The sequence below is a fragment of the Protopterus annectens genome, chromosome 12.part0 (assembly GCF_019279795.1).
Source record: "Protopterus annectens isolate FY-2018-M chromosome 12.part0, PAN1.0, whole genome shotgun sequence".
In the NCBI taxonomy this organism is placed as follows: domain Eukaryota; kingdom Metazoa; phylum Chordata; order Ceratodontiformes; family Protopteridae; genus Protopterus; species Protopterus annectens.
The window spans coordinates 125,741,439-125,761,210 of NC_056746.1; the positions used below are offsets into that span (position 1 = coordinate 125,741,439).

The 19,772-nt window shown below is 42.7% G+C and overlaps 1 protein-coding gene across 1 annotated transcript in view; it reads right to left on the bottom strand.

The window, feature by feature from the left end:
- The window catches only part of XYLT1 (xylosyltransferase 1), a 1,579,383-nt gene that overhangs the window by 94,128 nt on the left and 1,465,483 nt on the right, over positions 1-19,772 (bottom strand). The window contains exon 8 of the mRNA XM_044089152.1: positions 14,071-14,333. Within this exon, the coding sequence (XP_043945087.1) occupies positions 14,071-14,333 (263 nt within the window). The remainder of the gene's footprint in view (positions 1-14,070; positions 14,334-19,772) is intronic.

Consider the following 19,772-nt stretch of genomic DNA (forward strand, 5'->3'; position numbering starts at 1 on the left):
TATGCATTCCCTCCCTTTCCTCTCACACCAAAAGTCCTGTTTAAGATTGAACAGGATGCTCCCAAAATGTTGTTGCTGACTCCCTTCTGGCCATGACAGCACTAGTTCCCTCTACTTCTGCATCTAGCCAAGGGCAGTCATCACAAGTTACCTCACAGGGTGGATCTACTCACACAAAACAAGGGATCTCTCATTCATCCCCACCTGTCCATGCTTCAGCTGACACTGTGGGTGATAGGGTTTTGATTCCTCATAGACAACTTTTTTTTCTGAGGATGTGCCGGAGGTCCTGCAGGAGGCCAGGAAACCTACTGCTAGGAAAAGCATGGAAGAGATTTTCTAGTTGATGTCTCTGTAGTAACCTGGATCCGCTTACTGAGGATGTTCCTTTGGTTTTCTCTTATTTGTGTGAGTTGCTCAATGCTGGTTTGGCCTATTCTTCTATTAAAGCCCACTTATCAGTTACTTCTGCGTGTCTGCCTTTAACTCCTTTAGCTTCTAGATTTGAGACTAAACAATTTCTTAAAGGTATCCTTAATATTAGACCTCCTAAGAAGCCTGTTCCTCCTCCCTGGGATCTTAATTTTGTTTTGGAGAAGCTGACTCAGGCTCCTTTTAAGCCTGGTGTTTCAGCATCCTTGCAACATTGTTCTTGGAAGACTACTCTTTTGTTAGCTCTTAATTCTGCCAGATGGGTGTGTGAGTTGCAAGCCCTTATGGTTGTCCTCCTTTTCTGATATTTCATGAGGACAGGGTGTCCTTGCGTAATAATCCATCTTTTATGCCTAAGGTGGTTAACGAGTTGTTACTTCATCAGTCTATTCATCTGCCTAGTCTCTTCCCTTCTTCAAAATCTGACAGTGAGAGGGTGCTGCATACTTTGGACATGCATAGAAAACTCAGCTTTTATTTGGACAAGACTAAGGTTATTAGAAAATCTGATCAGTTGTTTGATTCTTTACATCCTAGATCTTTAGGATTAGCTGTATCCAAACAATTTATTTCTTCTTGGATTTCAAAGGCTATTTATTTTTGTTACACTTTTCATAGCAAGAACCTTCCTTCTTCTATAAAGGCTCATTCTACTAGAGCTGTGGCTTCTTCTGGTGCTTTTTCAAGGGCTTAGACACTAACTCTATTCTTGAAGTAGCTACCTGGACTTCTGTGCATACTTTTGCCAAACACTACAAGTTGGATGGTATCTCCAGAGCTAGAGCTGGTTTTGCTATGGCCATTCTTCATGGCATCATAGAGGGCTCTACTGCTCCTTCCTCCTCCCAAGTTTCTTCTTGAGCTTTTGCACTCTCCCATATCTTAAAGAATACTGCACCAGTAAATGTAAGGACATAGTGCAGTTGTGCAAAATCTTACCATAACAGTAGATGTCCTTGCCTTCACTACTGCAGTATTCACTGTCTCCCTCCATCCCCCTGGTGCTTTTCCTTCCTGGATGTATAGGTTACCCCTTGGATTTCCTGGAACTTGTGTTACTATTGGAAGAATCAATTCTGAGGATGGTATGCCTGAATATCACCTTTATGCCCTATGTTACATGAGGAGCATTTGGGTGACATTCGGCTTACCTTAAAGCAACAATAGGTTTTTGTGGACTGGCCGGATGTTGGGCTTCCAAGGCAGGGTATCCCATATCTTAAGAATACTGCAGCAGTGAAGGCAAGGAGATCTACTGTTATGGTGCAATTTTACACAACTGTACCTTCTTAAGGCCTGCATTAGATATACCCAGTGAATTGAAATGGTTTCCTAGCAAGGAGTCACTGGCAAATGTATAATGCGATTTCAAAGCAGAAACTTTTAGTTTAAGCACTTGGGCTTCAAACCAGTTGTTTTACATTAAGAAGGTTTGTGGTCTGCACTGTAGTGGCAGAACAGGTAGCTTACATCCTTCTAAGTTGGGAACTGCTGATTGAGGGCTCAGTGTCTGTTATTCTAAAAGTGTATTCATTCTGGTTTAAGCACTTGGGCTTCAGGCCAGTTATTTTACATTAAGAGGGTTCGTGGTCTGCACTCTTGTGGGAGGAGAGGCTGGACTCTGCCCTTCTGAGCTGGGAATTTCTGGTTAAAGGCTTATAGTGCCTGCATATTTGAACTGCTTCTTACTGAAATTGGTACACCTTGTTTGCTGTAGCATAGACTAGATCCAGGCCTGCTGAATCTAGCTTTGTTTGTATAACTTGAGCACTAATCCAGGCATTCTTTAAAGTATTCAGTTGTATTTATTACTGCTTGGTAGTAACGATTAAAGTGTAGCTATTATTCTAAGTCTTTTTGATTAAGCACTTGGGCTTCACACCAGTTGTTTTACATTAGGAAGGTTTGTGGCCTGCACTGTGGTGGCAGGACAGGTAGCTTACATCCTTCTAAGTTGGGAACTGCTGATTGAGGGCTCAGTGTCTGTTATTCTAAAAGTGTATTAGTTCTGGTTTAAGCACTTGGGCTTCAAGCCAGTTATTTTACATTAAGAAGGTTCGTGGTCTGCACTCTTGTGGGAGGAGAGGCTGGACTCTGCCCTTCTGAGCTGGGAATTTCTGGTTAAAGGCTTATAGTGCCTGCATATTTGAACTGTTTCTTACTAAAATTGGTACACCTTGTTTGCTGTAGCATAGACTAGATCCAGGCCTGCTGAATCTAGCTTTGTTTATATGCTTGTTATTTGTTTGCTTGTTATTTCCCTGAAACGCTAATTCCACCTAAAATGTGGCTTTTCAGCACTTCTGTGGATCCCTAGTGATATCTGCATTGCTTACTGTACTTACTTCCTTGTTTCACTTGAAAGAAAGTTACTGTTTGTCGTTTTTGCATTTAAGTTACCTGTAACACATTGCATTTAAGTTACCTGGCACTTGCTCACTAAAGCAATTATATGTCAGCACTAAAAAAATTAAAAGCACTACACCCTCACAAACTCCCCTTGAGTACCTTGTTCCCCATTGGCCCTTTTTTTCAATTATAATGGAATTACCAATACTATTCTAGCATGTCCAAAGGTCAGTTGTCAATCTCCTCTCCGGTCCAGCTGGTGAATCTGGAAATCTTGAAGCAATGTTACAACTGCCTCATGTACACAGACAACCCTCTCCTCCTCCCAACAAATTCCAACACATGTGAGAGATGCAAACATATAGCCAAACTGGAGGCTAAGCTCTCACAACTTAGCACTGGCGTAACCAGTCAGGAGGAGAAGGAAACCACACTCACTACAATTCAAGTCTCACATAGACCTACCACGACAGCAAACCAAACACATAAACACACAAAAACATACTCAGAGGCTCTAAATAAAAATCTGCTTAAGCAGCAGAGACCTCCAAAGCAGACACCCAAGCAACCGCTACCCCAAAACAAAACACGTGCAACACATAGCTCACAAAGCCAGTGTGCCGAACAGTCACAGCCCTTAAGGCTAAACAACACACCTGATACACTTGTAATAGGTGACTCTATCGTCAGGCACAGGAGAAGGTCACGATGAGCTGCCTGTCGGGCGCTAGGATCCGCCACATAACACAAGCACTCAGGTCACTCCAAGGCAAGTACAAATATGACTTGGTCATTGTCCGTGCTGGTGTGAATGACCTGAGACGTACCTCCCTAGACTACATGAAAAGAGACATAGAGGAGCTCTCTGAGCATGTAGCCCAGGCCGGTATGACCCTGACCTTGAGTAGCATCTTACCCTCACCAAGAATGATGCCACAATATGAAGACAAGATGATCAATTTCAACAATTGGCTTAAGTATTGATGTCATTCAAAGGGGATCCAATGCCTGTCAGCCTGGGATGACATGCTCGACAAGCCACGATGCTTCGCTAGAGACGGCTTGCACCTGTCACTCCTGGGCTTTCGGATATTGGAAAAGACTCTTGCTTCCCCCATAGTGCCTTTTTTAGGCAAGGCTCAAAAGACAAACCCACCTCCATAGGTATCACAGGGGATAGGAAACTAAGAGTAATGCTACTCAACCCCAGAAGTCTAAACCTCAAGATGCAAGCACTCAAAACTCTCCTTAGCATGGAGAACATCGATATCTGTGCAGTAACAGAAACCTGGTTCAAGGCTCCGGAGAGCACCCCAGCACTACCAGGTTATACCTCATACCATGCTTTTCGGCCCCAAAACTTGGACCGAACCACAAAAGGAGGGGGAGTATCAATATTCGTCAAAGATACCCACACCTCCAGGTTGGTGGCACAGCACGAAGCATCAGAGACTATCCATGTGCAACTAACAGTGGGTAAAACTGCCTTCCAGTTTATAGCCTGTTACAGACCACCCTCCCAAACCCAGGAACCTCACTTGGCCTTCCTGAGAACACTGGAAAATATGAAGGTCTCTCCAAACACCATTATATTGGGCGACTTCAACTACCCAAACATAGACTGGGAGCATTACTCTAGCTCCAACACCCTAGCCCAAAGGTTCCTAGAATTTATAAACTCAAATGCTATGGAACAACTTGTTACCACTCCCACATGATCGGAAAACATACTAGACCTGATCATCACCAACATGGGGACTCTATGCTCCAGACCAGAAGTGTATCCCTCACTGGTAAGATCAGACCATAAACTAATCTCACAGGATATTCACATCCCGACCACACCCCCTGCCCAGAAAACCACAGTGAAAAACTTCTCTAAAGTAAATTTCACACTCCTCAAAACTGAGGTGAAATCCTTCAAAGCCCCTGAGACTGTGGAAAATACAGCCCAGAATGCAGAATCCTTTATAAACGCATTCTATGAACACCTTCAGGAATGCATGGCTCATGCAATCCCAAATAAAACCAAGACCCAATCCTCCAAAGGCAGACGTCCTGTCTGGTGGACCCCAGCCATAAACAAACTATACAATAGAAGGAGGAAGCTACTACATGATAGAGCAAAATCCCAAAAAGGGAAGGCATCTCTGATCAGTATTAGCAAAAAACTACGGGCACTCATAAAATCGTCTAAGGCCAGCTTCGAGAGAAAAATTGCACAGGACACTAAGGATAATCACAAGGCTTTCTTTAGTTATGTTAGGAACCTGGGTGGGAATTCCCAGATATGCTCAGAATTAGTCCAAAATGACAAATAATACATCAAACCCACAGACATTGCCAACATCCTAGCTGACAGGTTCAGCGCAAACGTCTCCCCCCCCTCCCCACCAAAAGGGCAAATATCTATCCCAGCAGAGTGCTGCCCCCCTGACATCTCAGATGCTCAGGTAAGAGCCGCCCTCTCCAAAGCAAAAAACACAGCATCAATGGGACCAGACAGTGTCCCGGGCTGCATCCTACATGAACTCCAAGAAGAGCTAAACCCAAACATAAAACTACTGTTCAATCTCAGTCTTACTACAGGATATGTACCCAAAGAGGTGCATACAGCAACATCCTAAGCCTGACTAGCTTGGTCTGCAAAGCTATGGAAAGGATCATCATGGACCTCATAAATAAAGATACTGGGGACCTACAGACACTGGATCCTACCCAGTTCGGCTTTGTTAAGGGCAGATCCTGCCTCTTAAACCAGGTCGATTTCTTTGAAACAGTCACCAAGGCCATTGACGAGGGGAAGGTGGTCCACACAGCCTACCTGGACCTCGCAAAAGCCTTCAATACAATACCCCACTTGGGCATTATAGATAAGCTCACCAGCTTAAATATAAACCCCTATGTCACTAGATGGGTTGCAAACTGGCTCAAGGACAGAACCCACATGGTTAGAATTGCTGGAGCCATGTCAGACTCCCAACCAGTTACAAGTGGCATCCCACAAGGCTCAGTCCTGGGACCTCTTTTGTTCGGTATATATTTCTCAGAGGTACAGGTCAACACGGAAGGACTGTGGCTGACCAAGTTCGCAGATGACTGCAAACTGGGCACCATAATTGACTCTCCAGCCGACACAAGCATCCTCCAAAAGGGCCTCATAGAAACAGACAACTGGTGCCAGAGCCATGGCCTCAAGTTAAACACCAAAAAGTGTATAGTCATCCCCTTTGGCAAAAACAAAGTGCCCACAGATTACCACATAGGTGGTAATCCATTAAGTACAGAAGAATTAATTAGGGACCTGGGGACCCAAGTTGATAGCAATCTCTCATTTGACAACCACGTGGCCAAAGTGGTTAGAAAAACATTTTATATAGCCCACCTAATCATGAAGGGATTCACATCTAGATCAGGGGAGGTCATCGTGCCTTTTTACTCATCCCTCATCAGGCCCATAATTGAGTACAATGCCCCTTTTGGGATGTACCTTACCAGACACCTGCAGCAACTGGAAAGACCCCAAAAGTACCTCACCAAGAGGAACAAAGGGCTCAAACAGATGCCATATGCTGCCCGGTTAAAGAAACTCCAGCTCTACTCAGTGGCATACCACCTGCTCAGAGGCGATCTGTGCCTGACGTATAAAGCCATGTCCAACCTGAAATGAATGGACATGCTGCACCTCAGAAAATCCAAATCCCATCGAGCTACGCGCTCGAGAGACTTGAACCTCAGCACTGAAATAAATAGGACATGCTGGAGGGACAGATTCATAACCCAGAGGCTCCCTTCACTCTGGAATAAAATCCCAGTCCAGGTTAGGCAGAGTCCCTCACTGACTGTCTTCGAGAGGAATCTTGATGAGTGGATGGGAGATTGTAGGTTTACCCTGGGTATCACTTCTGTGTCAGTGTTAGACAGAGGCACAGTATACTAACCTCGAAAAAGGGCATAGCAAAATTAATTTAAAATGGGTGGCGAAAGCCAAACACACTCTGGCTAGGCTTATAAATGCCCTAGGGCAGATAGCCTAGTATGAACCTATGAACCTATGAACTAATAAGAAAAATATAGGAACATTTTTTTCTAACAAAGTTCGTATCATTTGAAACTGCAAAGCAGGAACCATAGGCCAGAATTTGCAACAGTGGAGTTAGATATCAAGCTGTAGACATGTTTGTAGCAAGAAGTAAAAGAAGATTGTGTGGGTTAATGTCCCTTTTACCCAGGACCACAGAGTGCATCTCCACATCAAACTGACACGAAGTGATCTGAGAGCTGGGATGGTCAGGCAGACACCAGCCTGTGGCTGATTCTCAAGTTCATAGGTTCATAGGTGCGTGTGTTCATAGGTGTTCATAGGGTGGCCCTGGAGCCTTTACAAGCCTAGCCCATAGGATTACCCTGGCATTGTGCCACCTGACCTTAGTTCCTAATGCCTCTGTCGAGTAGAGCCACTGGAGTGATCCCTGGGGTGAATTTTATATTTCACATCCATTCATAAAGATTTCTCTTGAAGAGGGCCAGTGAGGTGCTCTGTTTGACATGTATGGGAAGTCTATTCCATAGCACGGGCAGTCTCTGGGTTATGAATCTGTCCCTCCAGCATGTTCTGTTGATTGTGGTAATGAGGTTGAGGTCTCTGGAGCATGTGGTGTGGAGGGATTGGGATTTCTTTAGATGTAGCATTTCTAACAAAGCTGGGTCAGACATGGCTTTGTAAGTCAAGCAGAGACCGCCGCTAAGTAGGCAATATGAGATAGAGAATAGTTGGAGTTTTTTGAGTCTGTCCATATAAGACAAGTGTTTAAGGCCTAGGATTCTCTTTGTGAGGTATTTTTGCAGCCTCTCCAGTTGTTGCAGGTATCTAGTGAGGTACATGCCAAATGGGGCATTGTACTCGATGATTGGCCTAATGAGGGAAGAGTAGAAGGAGACAATGACCTCTTTCTTCCTGGATGCAAAACCCTTAGTAATGCGATGTGCCACATAGAAGGACTTTCTGACCACAGTGGCAATGTGGTGGTCAAAAGAGAGGTTGCTGTCAACCTGTGTTCCCAGATCTCTTATAATGCCTTCTGTGTCCAGTGGACTACCATCGATGTAGTAATTCATGGGAACTGTGTTTTTCCCAACGGGGATGACGACACATTTTTTGACATTGAACTTAAGGCCATGGTTCTGACACCAGTCGTTGATCTCAGTGAGGGCTTTCTGCAGGATGTCAGCATCACTTGGTGGGTTAATAATAGCTCCCAACTTGCAATTGTCTGAGAACTTTGTCAGCCAGATTCCCTTTGTGTTGGCCTGGACTTCAGAGAAGTAGATACCAAACAGGAGAGGATCCAGGACCAAACCCTGTGGGACTCCACTCATGACTGGTCAGCAGTCTGACTTGGAGTCAGCTACTTTCACACTCTGTGTTCTATCTGTGAGCCAGTTTGCAACCCACTTAGTGATACAGGGGTTGATGCCTAGCTTAGTGAGTTTTTCTATGACTCCTGAGTTGGGAATGGTATCAGAGGCCTTGGCCAGATCAAGGTAGGCTGTATGAACCACCTTGCCTACATCCACAGCTCTGGTGACTGACTCAAAGAAGTCGACCAGGTTGAACAGGCATGATATACCCTTCACAAAACCAAACTGTGTGGGATCCAGGATTTGGAGATTCCCTATATCCTTGTTTATTAGATCCATGATGATGTGTTCCACAGCTTTGGATATCAGACTCGTCAGGCTAATGGGGCAATAGTTCCCAGGGTCTGTACTCACTCCTCCTTTGTAGAGAGGGATGACTGTAGCAGTGCGCCATTCTGTAGGGAAAAAGCCTGAGGTGAGGCTGTGATTGAACAGGGCACACAGTTGAGGTGCCAGTTCATGCTGTAATTCCTGTAGAACACAGCAGGGATATTGTCAAGTCCCATAGAAGCTGTATGCTTGGCCTTGGACAGTGCTGTTTTAGCCTGTGCAGCAGTAATATTGGGTGCCTGGCAATCTACTGATATTGTGATTGGTCCTTTGGAGGGAGAGAGGGGTAAAGTTGGCAATGAATCTCTCGGTCAGTATATTGGCAATATCTGTTGGCTCAGTATAGGAGGTACCATTGTGCAGTAGCTCAGAACAAATCTGGGTATTGCTGTGGAGATTCTTTACATACTATAGAAGGCCTTATGGTTGTCTTTACTATATGCTGTAATTCTGTTTTCATAGTTAGCTTTAGAGGATTTGATGAGGGATCTCAACTTTTTGTTGAGGCTGACTAAGGGAGTTTTTCTAGTCTTGGGACTTCACCTTATTCAGCATCAGTTTCCTCCTTCTGTTGTAGAGTTTGTTTATGGCAGGGGACCACCAGATTGGCTTCCTTTTTCTGGAGGAGAATGTCTTGGTTCTATTGGGTATGGTGAGATCGATGCATTTGTGTAGGTGTTCGTACAGTGCATTGGTGTATGATTTGGCATTCATGCAACTATTCTCCATTTGCATGGGTGCCGTGAAGTTAGCCACCTCTGTTTTTAGGATCCCAAAGTTATCTTTGGAGAATTTTTTCATGGTGGTTACCTTTGTGGGGGTTGGGTGGGGGTGGGTGGAATGTGGATGTCCAAGGTGATTAGTTTGTGGTTGGCTCTAATCAGGGAGGGGCTGACTATTGGTGCAGAGCAACGGTTGCCCATGTTAGTAATGACCAGGTCAAGGATGTTGCTACCTCTAGTGGGGGTAAGAACGAGCTGGCCCAGGGCATTGGAATTAATGAATTCCAGTAAACGTTGGGCAAGTGTATTGATACAGGAGTAGTTTTCCCAGTTAATGGAGAGGTAGTTGAAGTCGCCATTGTGTTAGTAATGCTTTTCTATCAAGTGACATTGTGATGAGTATCTTGAAATTTTACGGCAAAATAAAAGGCAGTAGTTAAGAGCCTAGACAGAGTGAACTAAATTCTGGATGAAAGCAACATAGATGGATGAGATTTTATAAAACATGTAAAACTATAAGAGTGTGGCGGTTCTGAAGTCATTTGTATATATCATTTTCAAACACAAGATGATTTATTACTTTCAGTCTCTTTTTTCATCATAGGAAGTTACTGGGCTATTGAACCTGAGGCCCTTACAAGCCTTGCCAAGAATTTAGACCATGTTCCAACAAGTCAGCACCCAATGCCCCTGTCCAGCATGGACACAGGTGGAATGCCAGGGGTGTATTTTCTTTTCCCCATCCAGTTATCCAAGTTGCGCTTAAAAAGGGATAATGAGGTGCTCTGCTTGACAAGAGGGAGTCTATTCCAAAGAAGGGGGAGTCCCTGGGACACAGAACTATCACAGCAGCAAGTCCTACTGATGTCACAGACCAGGTTGACATTGCACGTGTGAATTACTTAAGTAGAGCTTGACTTGTGGATATGCAGCAGTCCCATCAAGGCGGGGTCTGAGATTGCTTTGTATGCTAGACAGAGGTCACCTTTGTGGAGTCTGTATGAGACTGAGTAGAGGGACAGGGCTTTTAGCCTATCTGTGTAGGGTAGATGTTTGAGGCCCTGGATTCTCCTAGTGAGGAACCTCTGTGGTCTCTCCAGCTGCTGCATTTGCTTTGTGAGGTACATACCAAAAGGGGTGCTGTACTCAATAATGGGTCTTATAAGGGAAGAATATAGGGATGTTATGACCTCCTTGTCCCTGGATGAGAATACCCTTCCTAATGAGGTGGGCCATGTAGAAAGCCTTCCATACAACGGAGGCAATATAGTGGTCAAGGGAATTGATGACACAGCCTATCTTGCAGTCATCGGCAAACTTGGTCAGCCATAGCCCAATGGTTTTGGCCTGCATCTCAGAAAAGTATATCCCAAACAAAAGATGCCCCAAGACCAATTCCTGGGGTATGCCTCTAGTTACGGGTCTACTGCTTGATGAGGCTTCCTCTTTTTTGACTAGGTGGGTTGTGTCAGCGAGCCAGTTTACTACCCATCTGATAACATATGCCTAGTTGAGAGAGTTTGTCTATTATACCTGAATGGGGAATAGTATCGAAGGCTTTGGCCAAGTCAAGGTAGGCAGTGTGCACCATCTTCCTCTCGTCCAAGGCTTTGGTGATGGTGTCAAAAAGGTCGACTAAGTTTAACAGGCATGACATCCCCTTGACAAAACCAAACTGTGTGGGATCGAGTGTTTGGAGGTTGCCAATGTCCTTGTTAAGGAGGTCCACAATAATCTGTTCCATAGCCTTACAGATCAGGCTAGTTAGGCTGATGTGTCTGTAATTTCCTGGAATGGTGGACGCTCCACCTTTGTGCAAAGGGATGACAATGGCTGTCCCCCACTTGGCTGGGATGAAGCTGGTACTCTGGCTTTGGTTGAACAGGGTGCCTAATGGTGCTGCAAGTTCCTGCCTCAGTTCATGTAGGATGCAACCTGAGATGTTATCGGGTCCCATGAAGGCTGTATTTTTTGCCTTCGAGAGGGTAGTGATGACTTTCTCCCTAGAGATAAGGGGAAGGAGCAGGTGCTGGGGATGTCCTAATTTACGGATGGGGAGGGACAGAGGGGCGAAGTTTTCGCTGAACCTGTCTGTTAGCAGGTTGGCTACATCAATGGCGATTGTGTATGTGGTGTCCTTGACCACCACTTCTGAGCAGATCTGAGTGCTTCCTTTGAGACTGTGAACATACATGAAGAAGGCCTTATGATTGCCTTTTGTATATGTGGTCAGTTCTTGTGTACAGCCTTCATGCATGATCCATCTCTTGGTAGTTTGTCTGATTCAGATCTTTATATTTATATTCAAATTATTTTCATCCAAAATTTATACAGCAGACTCAGAATATTACCAGAAGTTACAGCTCCTTACACAATTTCTTTTCTACACTATCAAGTATTGTATTACTTTCCTACCTAATCCCCACCCTCTTAATTCTTAATTTTCTGACCATCTTGACTCAGCTCATGTCTTTTCGTCTTTGCTCAACCATCAGTGCCTTACTGGACACTCATTTCCCATCATTTCCATTTTTTCATGCCATTTTTCTCAGTATGTACTGAAGTATTTTCCTCTTTGTTTTCTTCATTTCTTCCATTATTTTCCTCACCTTCTCTATCTCTGACTCCTAAGTTGTTTTGAGTTTCCTGTTATTGCATTTTTAGCCTCCAACAACACTAACATAATCAATGTTTTTACATGCATTCATTCCCACAACTCTCTCCTTGAGCTCAAAAGTAAGTTTATCTTGTTCAGTTGTCACTCCTTACCTAATAGCCTTTGAATCAGGTCCTGTAAATCTGTTTTACACTTTTTTAGTTTCTACACATCCAAAAGATATGCCTCCCATTCCTTAATTGAGTCACCATATTCCAATGAACCCCATCTGATACACTCTTCACTCTCTTAGCGATGGTTGAGGCCAAATGCTTAATCTGTCAACCACACTATTCCTCCCCCTTTGTAACACCTCCCCTTTCCAAGTCGAGGTAAACACGTCAGTGTCACTCTACTGTTGTGCAAATTTCCACAGGATTAGCTGAGAGAAGCACAATGTCTAGAATGCAAACATGATATCACTGAATGTAGTGTTAATTTCTTTCTTTCATTCATCCGTTTTTTAATAAATGCTTTACCCTGTTTAAGCTCACACAGGAGTCTTGACTCAATAGAAATAAGTGAGAGAACCAGTCCTGGACAGTGAACCTGTCCATTGTGACACACACACACACACACACACACACACACACACACACACACACACACACACACACACACACACACACACACACACACACACACACACCTCCTAAGACTAAATCAGAGGTGTGACAATTTACCCAGCAGCATGTCTTTGGGATATCAGATGAAGACAAACGCTTTTGTAAAAACACATGCAGATTCTATGAAGACATATAGATTCCACAGAACAAGCACCTCTGCTGGGAATTGAACTGAAGAACCACATTTTGAAGCAGTAACTCTAATCACGGCACCACTGTGCCACCCCAGCTGTAGCTCCTATGCGACTTACACAAATGCATCATATAAACCATGATGATTCATTTTCAATTTTAGAAGCAATTGGATTCATGAAAAATATTAAAAACTCAATCTGTTTTGTGCTTCTTCTGTATGCAAGAGAAAATTATTATTTTTTAATGAAATTCATCTCAAAATACCAGCATGGGAGTTGAAATAAGACGGTGAGAAATCTGGCAATTTTCCTTATAAACAGCTGACAATATAGCTCTGATTAGAAGTGACATATTGCATTTTCCTGTCTTTTGTCTGCAAATGGAAATTGCTGACTCAAAGTGATGAAAACTGATACATGATTTTATTTCTGGTTCAGTGACCATTCTTTCCAAACTGAAATTCATATGAAAACCCATACAAATGCCATCTGCATAAATAGCTGACCAAAAACCTATTTCTAAGTGGAGCAGGATTTTTAAACTGTAGTATAATTGCAGAGTGGCCACACTCATGACCAGTTGGGACTAGCGATACACAGTGTCCTTTATTAACCATCTTGGCTAATGCAGCCCAGCAGCCAAAAATGAGTCAGACTACAGTGATGGATGCCACTAACACATGACCAAACAAATTAAACAAAGGCCTCAGACATCACAAGTTCATTGTTACTTTAGGGCACACACACACAGTTTCTTATGTGTTATTTTGTACTGCAAATATTTATAACATAAAAGGTTTGAAACAGCAACATTTCCCAGTAGTGCTGTGTGTTTCGTTATGGGTTATCTGGGAAAAGAGACAGAAATGTTTTCAGAAATACTTGACTCAACCAGACTGCATATACAAAACTGTTAAACAAATAATCTTACTTTCCAGTTCACCTGCTTTTGCTCCATTAATGTCCCCAAGCACGTGTGCATGATTCTTTTTCATTTGCACTATCCTTTTATTACCTACACTGTGGAGAACAGTCATTGACACTGCTACAAATATGGTGACTATCTAAGTTCAGTTGTATAACAGTAGAAGAAGACAAGATTATGTGTGACGTGAAGACTGCATAAGGGCAGCTGAATGTTAGAATCTGCAGCTATCCAGAGTTTCATCATTTAAAAGCACTGCTCCTAGGTAATCTTTTCCACAAGTAGCCTGTGTCTATCTACTGCAGTAAGGGTGCATTTACTCTTGACTTCCTTTTAATCTTCCAACCTGAGGAGTAGAACAGAAATGCCAGTCAAATCCCTCACAATCTTGACTTACTTTACTGTCTCTGTAAAGATGACAAGAGTGTTTTGTGTGAGTAACCAAACTGAAACAGAATTCTGTTTGCATACTGACCTGCAGCTGTTGTCTCCCTCAACATGCAGTGATGTCTCTGCTCTCTTTAGGCCCAGACGGGAGAAAGAATGGTAAATTGTCAGCAGAATGTCACTGATGGTGTGCACTCCGTCAGGTTCATCATATACATTTTCCCAGTATGCCTTGAGTGCTGGTGTACCAGATGGGTAGCTGCCATACAGGTAGTAATCCAGTTGTGCAATTATTTCTTGGTTCACCACAGCCTCAAACTTGCGAGCAAAGAACGTGGGTCTTGCAGTCTGCTGCAATAAAAAAACAAAATGAAAATGTATGTTACCTGCAGGTGCAGGACAGAAAATTTCATCTCACAAATTTCAGGTAAAGGTGCATGCAGCAAAGGGCAGGGTCTATATTAGATCAGCAAACGCTTAAAAAAGCAAAAACTGATTGATCAACCTTATGTAAGTGAAAGCTTACAATCTCGAACGGTCAGAACGGTCAGATCAGTGATTTTTTTCCTAGGGAAAAAAATCGCTGATCCAAAACGCATACACACAACACAAGCACACCAAACAAACAGAAATCCACACACATACACCTAAAATCTAACACCTAACCCTACACTAAACTATGCACACACCACTAACTATCCACTTGTCTTAACCCAAACCCTAACCTTAAGTTCCGTCACTATCGCACACTCACCTCACCCGTTCCCTAACCCTAACTCACCTAAACCCGCCCTAACCCTCACGTCCACACAATCGCACACATACCTAATCCGAGACCTAACCCTAACTCACCTAACCCACCCTAACACTCACATCCACACAATTGCACACTTACCTGAATCCGACCCATAACTTTCCACCACAGCACTGAAAATACTGAAGCAACAGAAACAGACAACCATATTCTTTCCCTAGGAAAAAATTCGGGTTTCTGTTGCCTTGATATTTTGAACATTCGCTAAAATAAGGTCGATCAATCGGCGTTCGCTTGTTTAAGTGTTCGCTGATCTAATACAGACCCTAAGGGCACACATGCATTTTGTATGGCACGGTGAGAAATTTGGCACAAAAATAATTTCATGTCAACATAAAGGATCACGAAAGTACACAACTGAAAACTACACAATGAGAAATGTTTAATATTCCTCAGCAGCTTTTTTAAATACAAGTCAAATGCAGTAAATAAGCAACTATTCCTAACAAGTACTGCTTCACTGATTAGTTTTAATTCTGCAGCTCTAGGGTTTACATTTGCCTTGTAGGTCAAAAAAAGTTTCATATAGTTAAAACTAAAGACAGTATTTCTACCTGCCACATAGTGTACCTTGGCTAGCATATCTACAGTTAAATGGAAGGCATTATTTATCTATTTATTTACTGATTTACTGACATTTGTTGACCGGGAAAATCCACTGGGTCAGAAACCCATTTTCAGTGGAGGCCCAGGGAGAAAAGCTCCACAAATATGACAAAACAAATGAATATACAGAGCAAAAAAAATTTACAACAGAATTAGAAAAGCTCCACAAATATGACAAAAACAAATCAATATACAACAAAACTACATTAAATGAGTTAATTTGTACAACAACATGTAATTGATAGATTGCTACAAACATGACAATATAGAAAATACAGAATAAATATATACATTATATGTGGTGCATTCGTAGTGATGAGAATATGGGTGGAAGTGTGGTAAGTAAAAGTGTGATATTTGCTGGCAGGAGAGAGAGAGAGAGATGGCGTGAAGAGAAGAACGATGCGAGTGAAGAAGTTGATAGGTTGGTGTGTATGATAAGACAGAGAGAGATGAAAGAGGTAAGTTAGGAGACGCTAGAAGATCGAAGGATAAGATAAAGACAGCAAAAGTTTAAGAAGAGGAAAAGAAGAAACTGTAACTTTGTTTATGAAGGCATATAGTTTGGGGTACAGGGACATACCTGATTGTTAGAAAGTATTTCTTTAGAGATATTTTAAATGTTTTAATGAGTTTAGTAGAGTGATTTCTGGGGGAAGGGCATTCCAAATCCTAGCTATGGCACAGGAATAGAGGCTGAGACCGGTTCTTTTATTAGGTTTTTCAACTGTTACCAGATGCTTATTTATACATTGTAGGTTTTGGAGTGAAGAGTAGGGTTGTAAGATACTCCGAAGGGTAGGACAACTATCTGGAGAGTAGATTAGTTTATGAGCTAGAGTTAGTTGGTAATGTTGAAACTCTAGCCTGTTATGCTCATCAAGAGCTAGACAGTGATGAGACCGATATGACAGACCGGTTGCAAATTTGGCTACTTTGTGGTAGCATGCTTGGAGTTTGTTTTTAAGAGATTGCTGCAAGTTGGTTAAGATTGGGGCACAGTATAGGAGGGATGGGAGTAAGAGGCTATTGGCTAGTGCCTTTTTAGTGGGTGTATCGATGTACAGTTTGTGTCTAAAAAATTTGCCAAGTTTAAAATGTGTTTTCAAATTACACTAAGTTTGTGTTGTCCATAGGATAGTTTGCTGTCTATGGTAATCCCAAGTAATTTAGCATGAGTTACTATTTATATTTTTGTCTTGTTATCTGAATATATGATAAAATCGTTTGGCTTAGCTAAGAATAGCATATGTTTAGTTTTCTTTGCATTAAGTAAGAGTTGTGCTTTGTTAGCTTGGTTTTGATTGATGTAAAGGCATCTTATTATTCTTGTAAGAAAAGTGCAGTCCGGGTCTGAACTGTCTGCAAACAGCTAAAGTTAACTTTGAGTCTGTGTCTACCTGTTTGAGCCAATATTCATTTTCCCCTGGAGAGCACTCTGCTTTGGGTTGTAAGCAGCACCCCCCCCCCACACACACACACACATCTTCCACTTTCTCTCTTATTCCCTTCTGTTAGCAAATAGTATCCATAACTGATCAATACTGTCTGTTTGTTAATTTAAACTGAGACCACAGTAGCCTACTGATACAAGGTTATCCTCTTTTTCCACCTGAGAAATGGTTAAGAAATGACTTACAGTTTCAGTGCAGTCCTTGGTCAATTGTAATTGTTTCTTAAACACAAGCTTGTCTTTGCTTTGGCTCATTAGCAGCAGTACAAAGAACTGCCTGCTCACACCCTTGTTCTCCCCTCCCCCTTCCCTGTTTATTACCTTAAGACAATCCCAAACTTAATAAATATTACCTGTGGCAGACACCATTTTTAAAACTACAGCCACCCTTGTCACTATCATATGTTCATTTATCAGTTAACTCTGTTAACTGATTGTTTCCAACCCCCTCATAAGAGCAACTAACAGGGTCTCTACCCGCTTCGCTCCCCACCCTACCCCCTAATTCCTCCCGCCCCCAGTGGGCCCACCTTTATTACACTCACAAACCTCTCCCATATTTCCAATAGCCAACCACAGCGCTTATCCAACACTACCATCTTCCCACTACTATCACACCTCCTCATCTAACATGTACAAGCATACCTTACCTATGCTCACAGCATGCACTCTCCTTGCATATCTTACATCCTACCAAAGCTCCATCATTCCCCCACTCAACCACTGCCACTGTACTACTACTCACACCACCACTCATGTCTCACCCTCACTCATCTCCCCTCCCACCAGCTCAAGAACCATCCCCATGCACCCCCACATATTCTACCAACTATATTACTCAAACATAAAGCATCCCTACAACTTAACATAGTAACCCTCCCACCATACCTATTACCCACAGAGCACAATCATAAAGTTTCCCTTATAAACAAACACATTCAAAAACTGAGAAAACTAATAACCTCATGCATATCAAAACTAGCTCTAAGTGGTGACATCCACCCCAACCCTGGCCCTATCATCTCCAACCCCAATCCTCATAATCAGACTAGAAAACACAACTTCTTCCATATTACAGCTAATAGAAAGCCAAGTGACTTCCTTCTACTAAGCCTAAATATTAGAAGTATATCCAACAAAGTCCATGAACTCCATGCCACGATAGACTTGTACTCCCCAGATATAGTCATCCTGACAGAAACCTGGCTAAAACCTCACATTACCAGTGAGCAAATACTCCCTACAGGTTACGGCATACTAAGAGTAGACTGGCTAAACAAGAAAGGAGGCAGTGTAGCTATAACATTTAAACAGCATCTAAACATCCAGATCTTAAAATCATCAGCTCCACAAATAGGCAATGAAGAAATAATATATACCAACCTCAAAATAAACCAAAACAAAACCATCAACATAATTGGATGCTACTTCCCACCTGGCCAAAACATCCCTCCACTAGAAAACCTCCTGAGCTGGTCTACCCACCATCTCCCCCAAGAAACTATAATTTTAGGTGATTTCAATATTGACTGGCAATCCTGTTCTGGCAACCATCCAACCCATCATGTAAACCTTCATGGCTTCACCCAACTAGTCCAGTCGCCAACCAGGATAAATAAAAACTCCAGCAAGCACACTACCCTGGATTGGATACTAGTCAGTAAGAGCCCCCAGTCATATATAACAGGCTGCTTATCAGATAGCCTCAGTGATCACTCCCCAACATTCCTACTCAAAAAATACCTATACCAAGCTAAACCTGTCATCTACCATAAAATACGTAAAAAACTAAACTTTAACCCACTCACATTCATCTCATTCCTCAAAGAATGTAACTGGCATCCTCTAAAGTACCTCAGTCTAGATGACGCAGTTGAATTTTTTAATACTACCTTCCTGAGCATCCTTAATTACTATGCCCTCATAAGATTTTCCAGAACCAAAGCACAACCCTCCCCATGGCTATAGAAAACCACTAAGTCAGAAATGAAAAAGAAGGATAAAGCCTGGGAGCACTGGTGCAAAACCAAAACCCCCTCAACTAGACAGAGATTCCTAGAACTACGCAATAGAGTCAAAAAGCTAATAAAACAGGACAAATTCCAATACTACCAGTCTGCCCTAGACTCCTCACAACACAGCCTCAGACAATTCTGATCCTCCACAAACTCCATCCTCCAGCCAGGTAAAGTCAGTACCCCTCCTTCTAAAATCCCTCACTCCTCAGAAAATATTGCTACCTCATTCAACACACACTTCACCCAAACCATACTATCACTAGCTAAACAATACAACCCCCCTCCCCTCCAACCCACACCTTCTACTAGTAATCTCCCCACTGCCTTCTCTTTTTCTCCTGTACCTACCTCCAACATAAAAAAACTCTTAACTAAACTTAAACCCACCAAATTAGCAGCAGACAACCTCCCAAGTGAATACCTACAAATCGCAGCTGATGGTCTGGCCTACCCAGTATCCATCTTGATTAACCGATCTCTGTCAGAAAGTTACGTTCCCACACTGTGGAAAGTATCACATATAATTCTCCTCCACAAAAGCGGACCCTCCACAGAACTAACCAATTACCGCCCCATAGCTTTTCTCTCTCCACTCTCCAAAATACTAGAGAGATGAATACACTCTCAGGTCTCAGACTACCTCCTTACTAACAACCTCCTTTCCAGTACTCATCATGGTTTCTGACCAAACCATAGCCCCACCACTGCCTTACTCTCCTTTACTAACACTATCCTTCAGCATAAAAACAATGGCTATCTCTCCTCTGCTACTTTCCTAGACCTATCTAAAGCATTTGACATGGTCCCTCACAAACAACTTATCTCTGTCCTCAATAACCTATCCTTCTCTCAATCAGTCACCAACTGGTTTCAGAGTTACCTGTCTGACCGCCAACAAT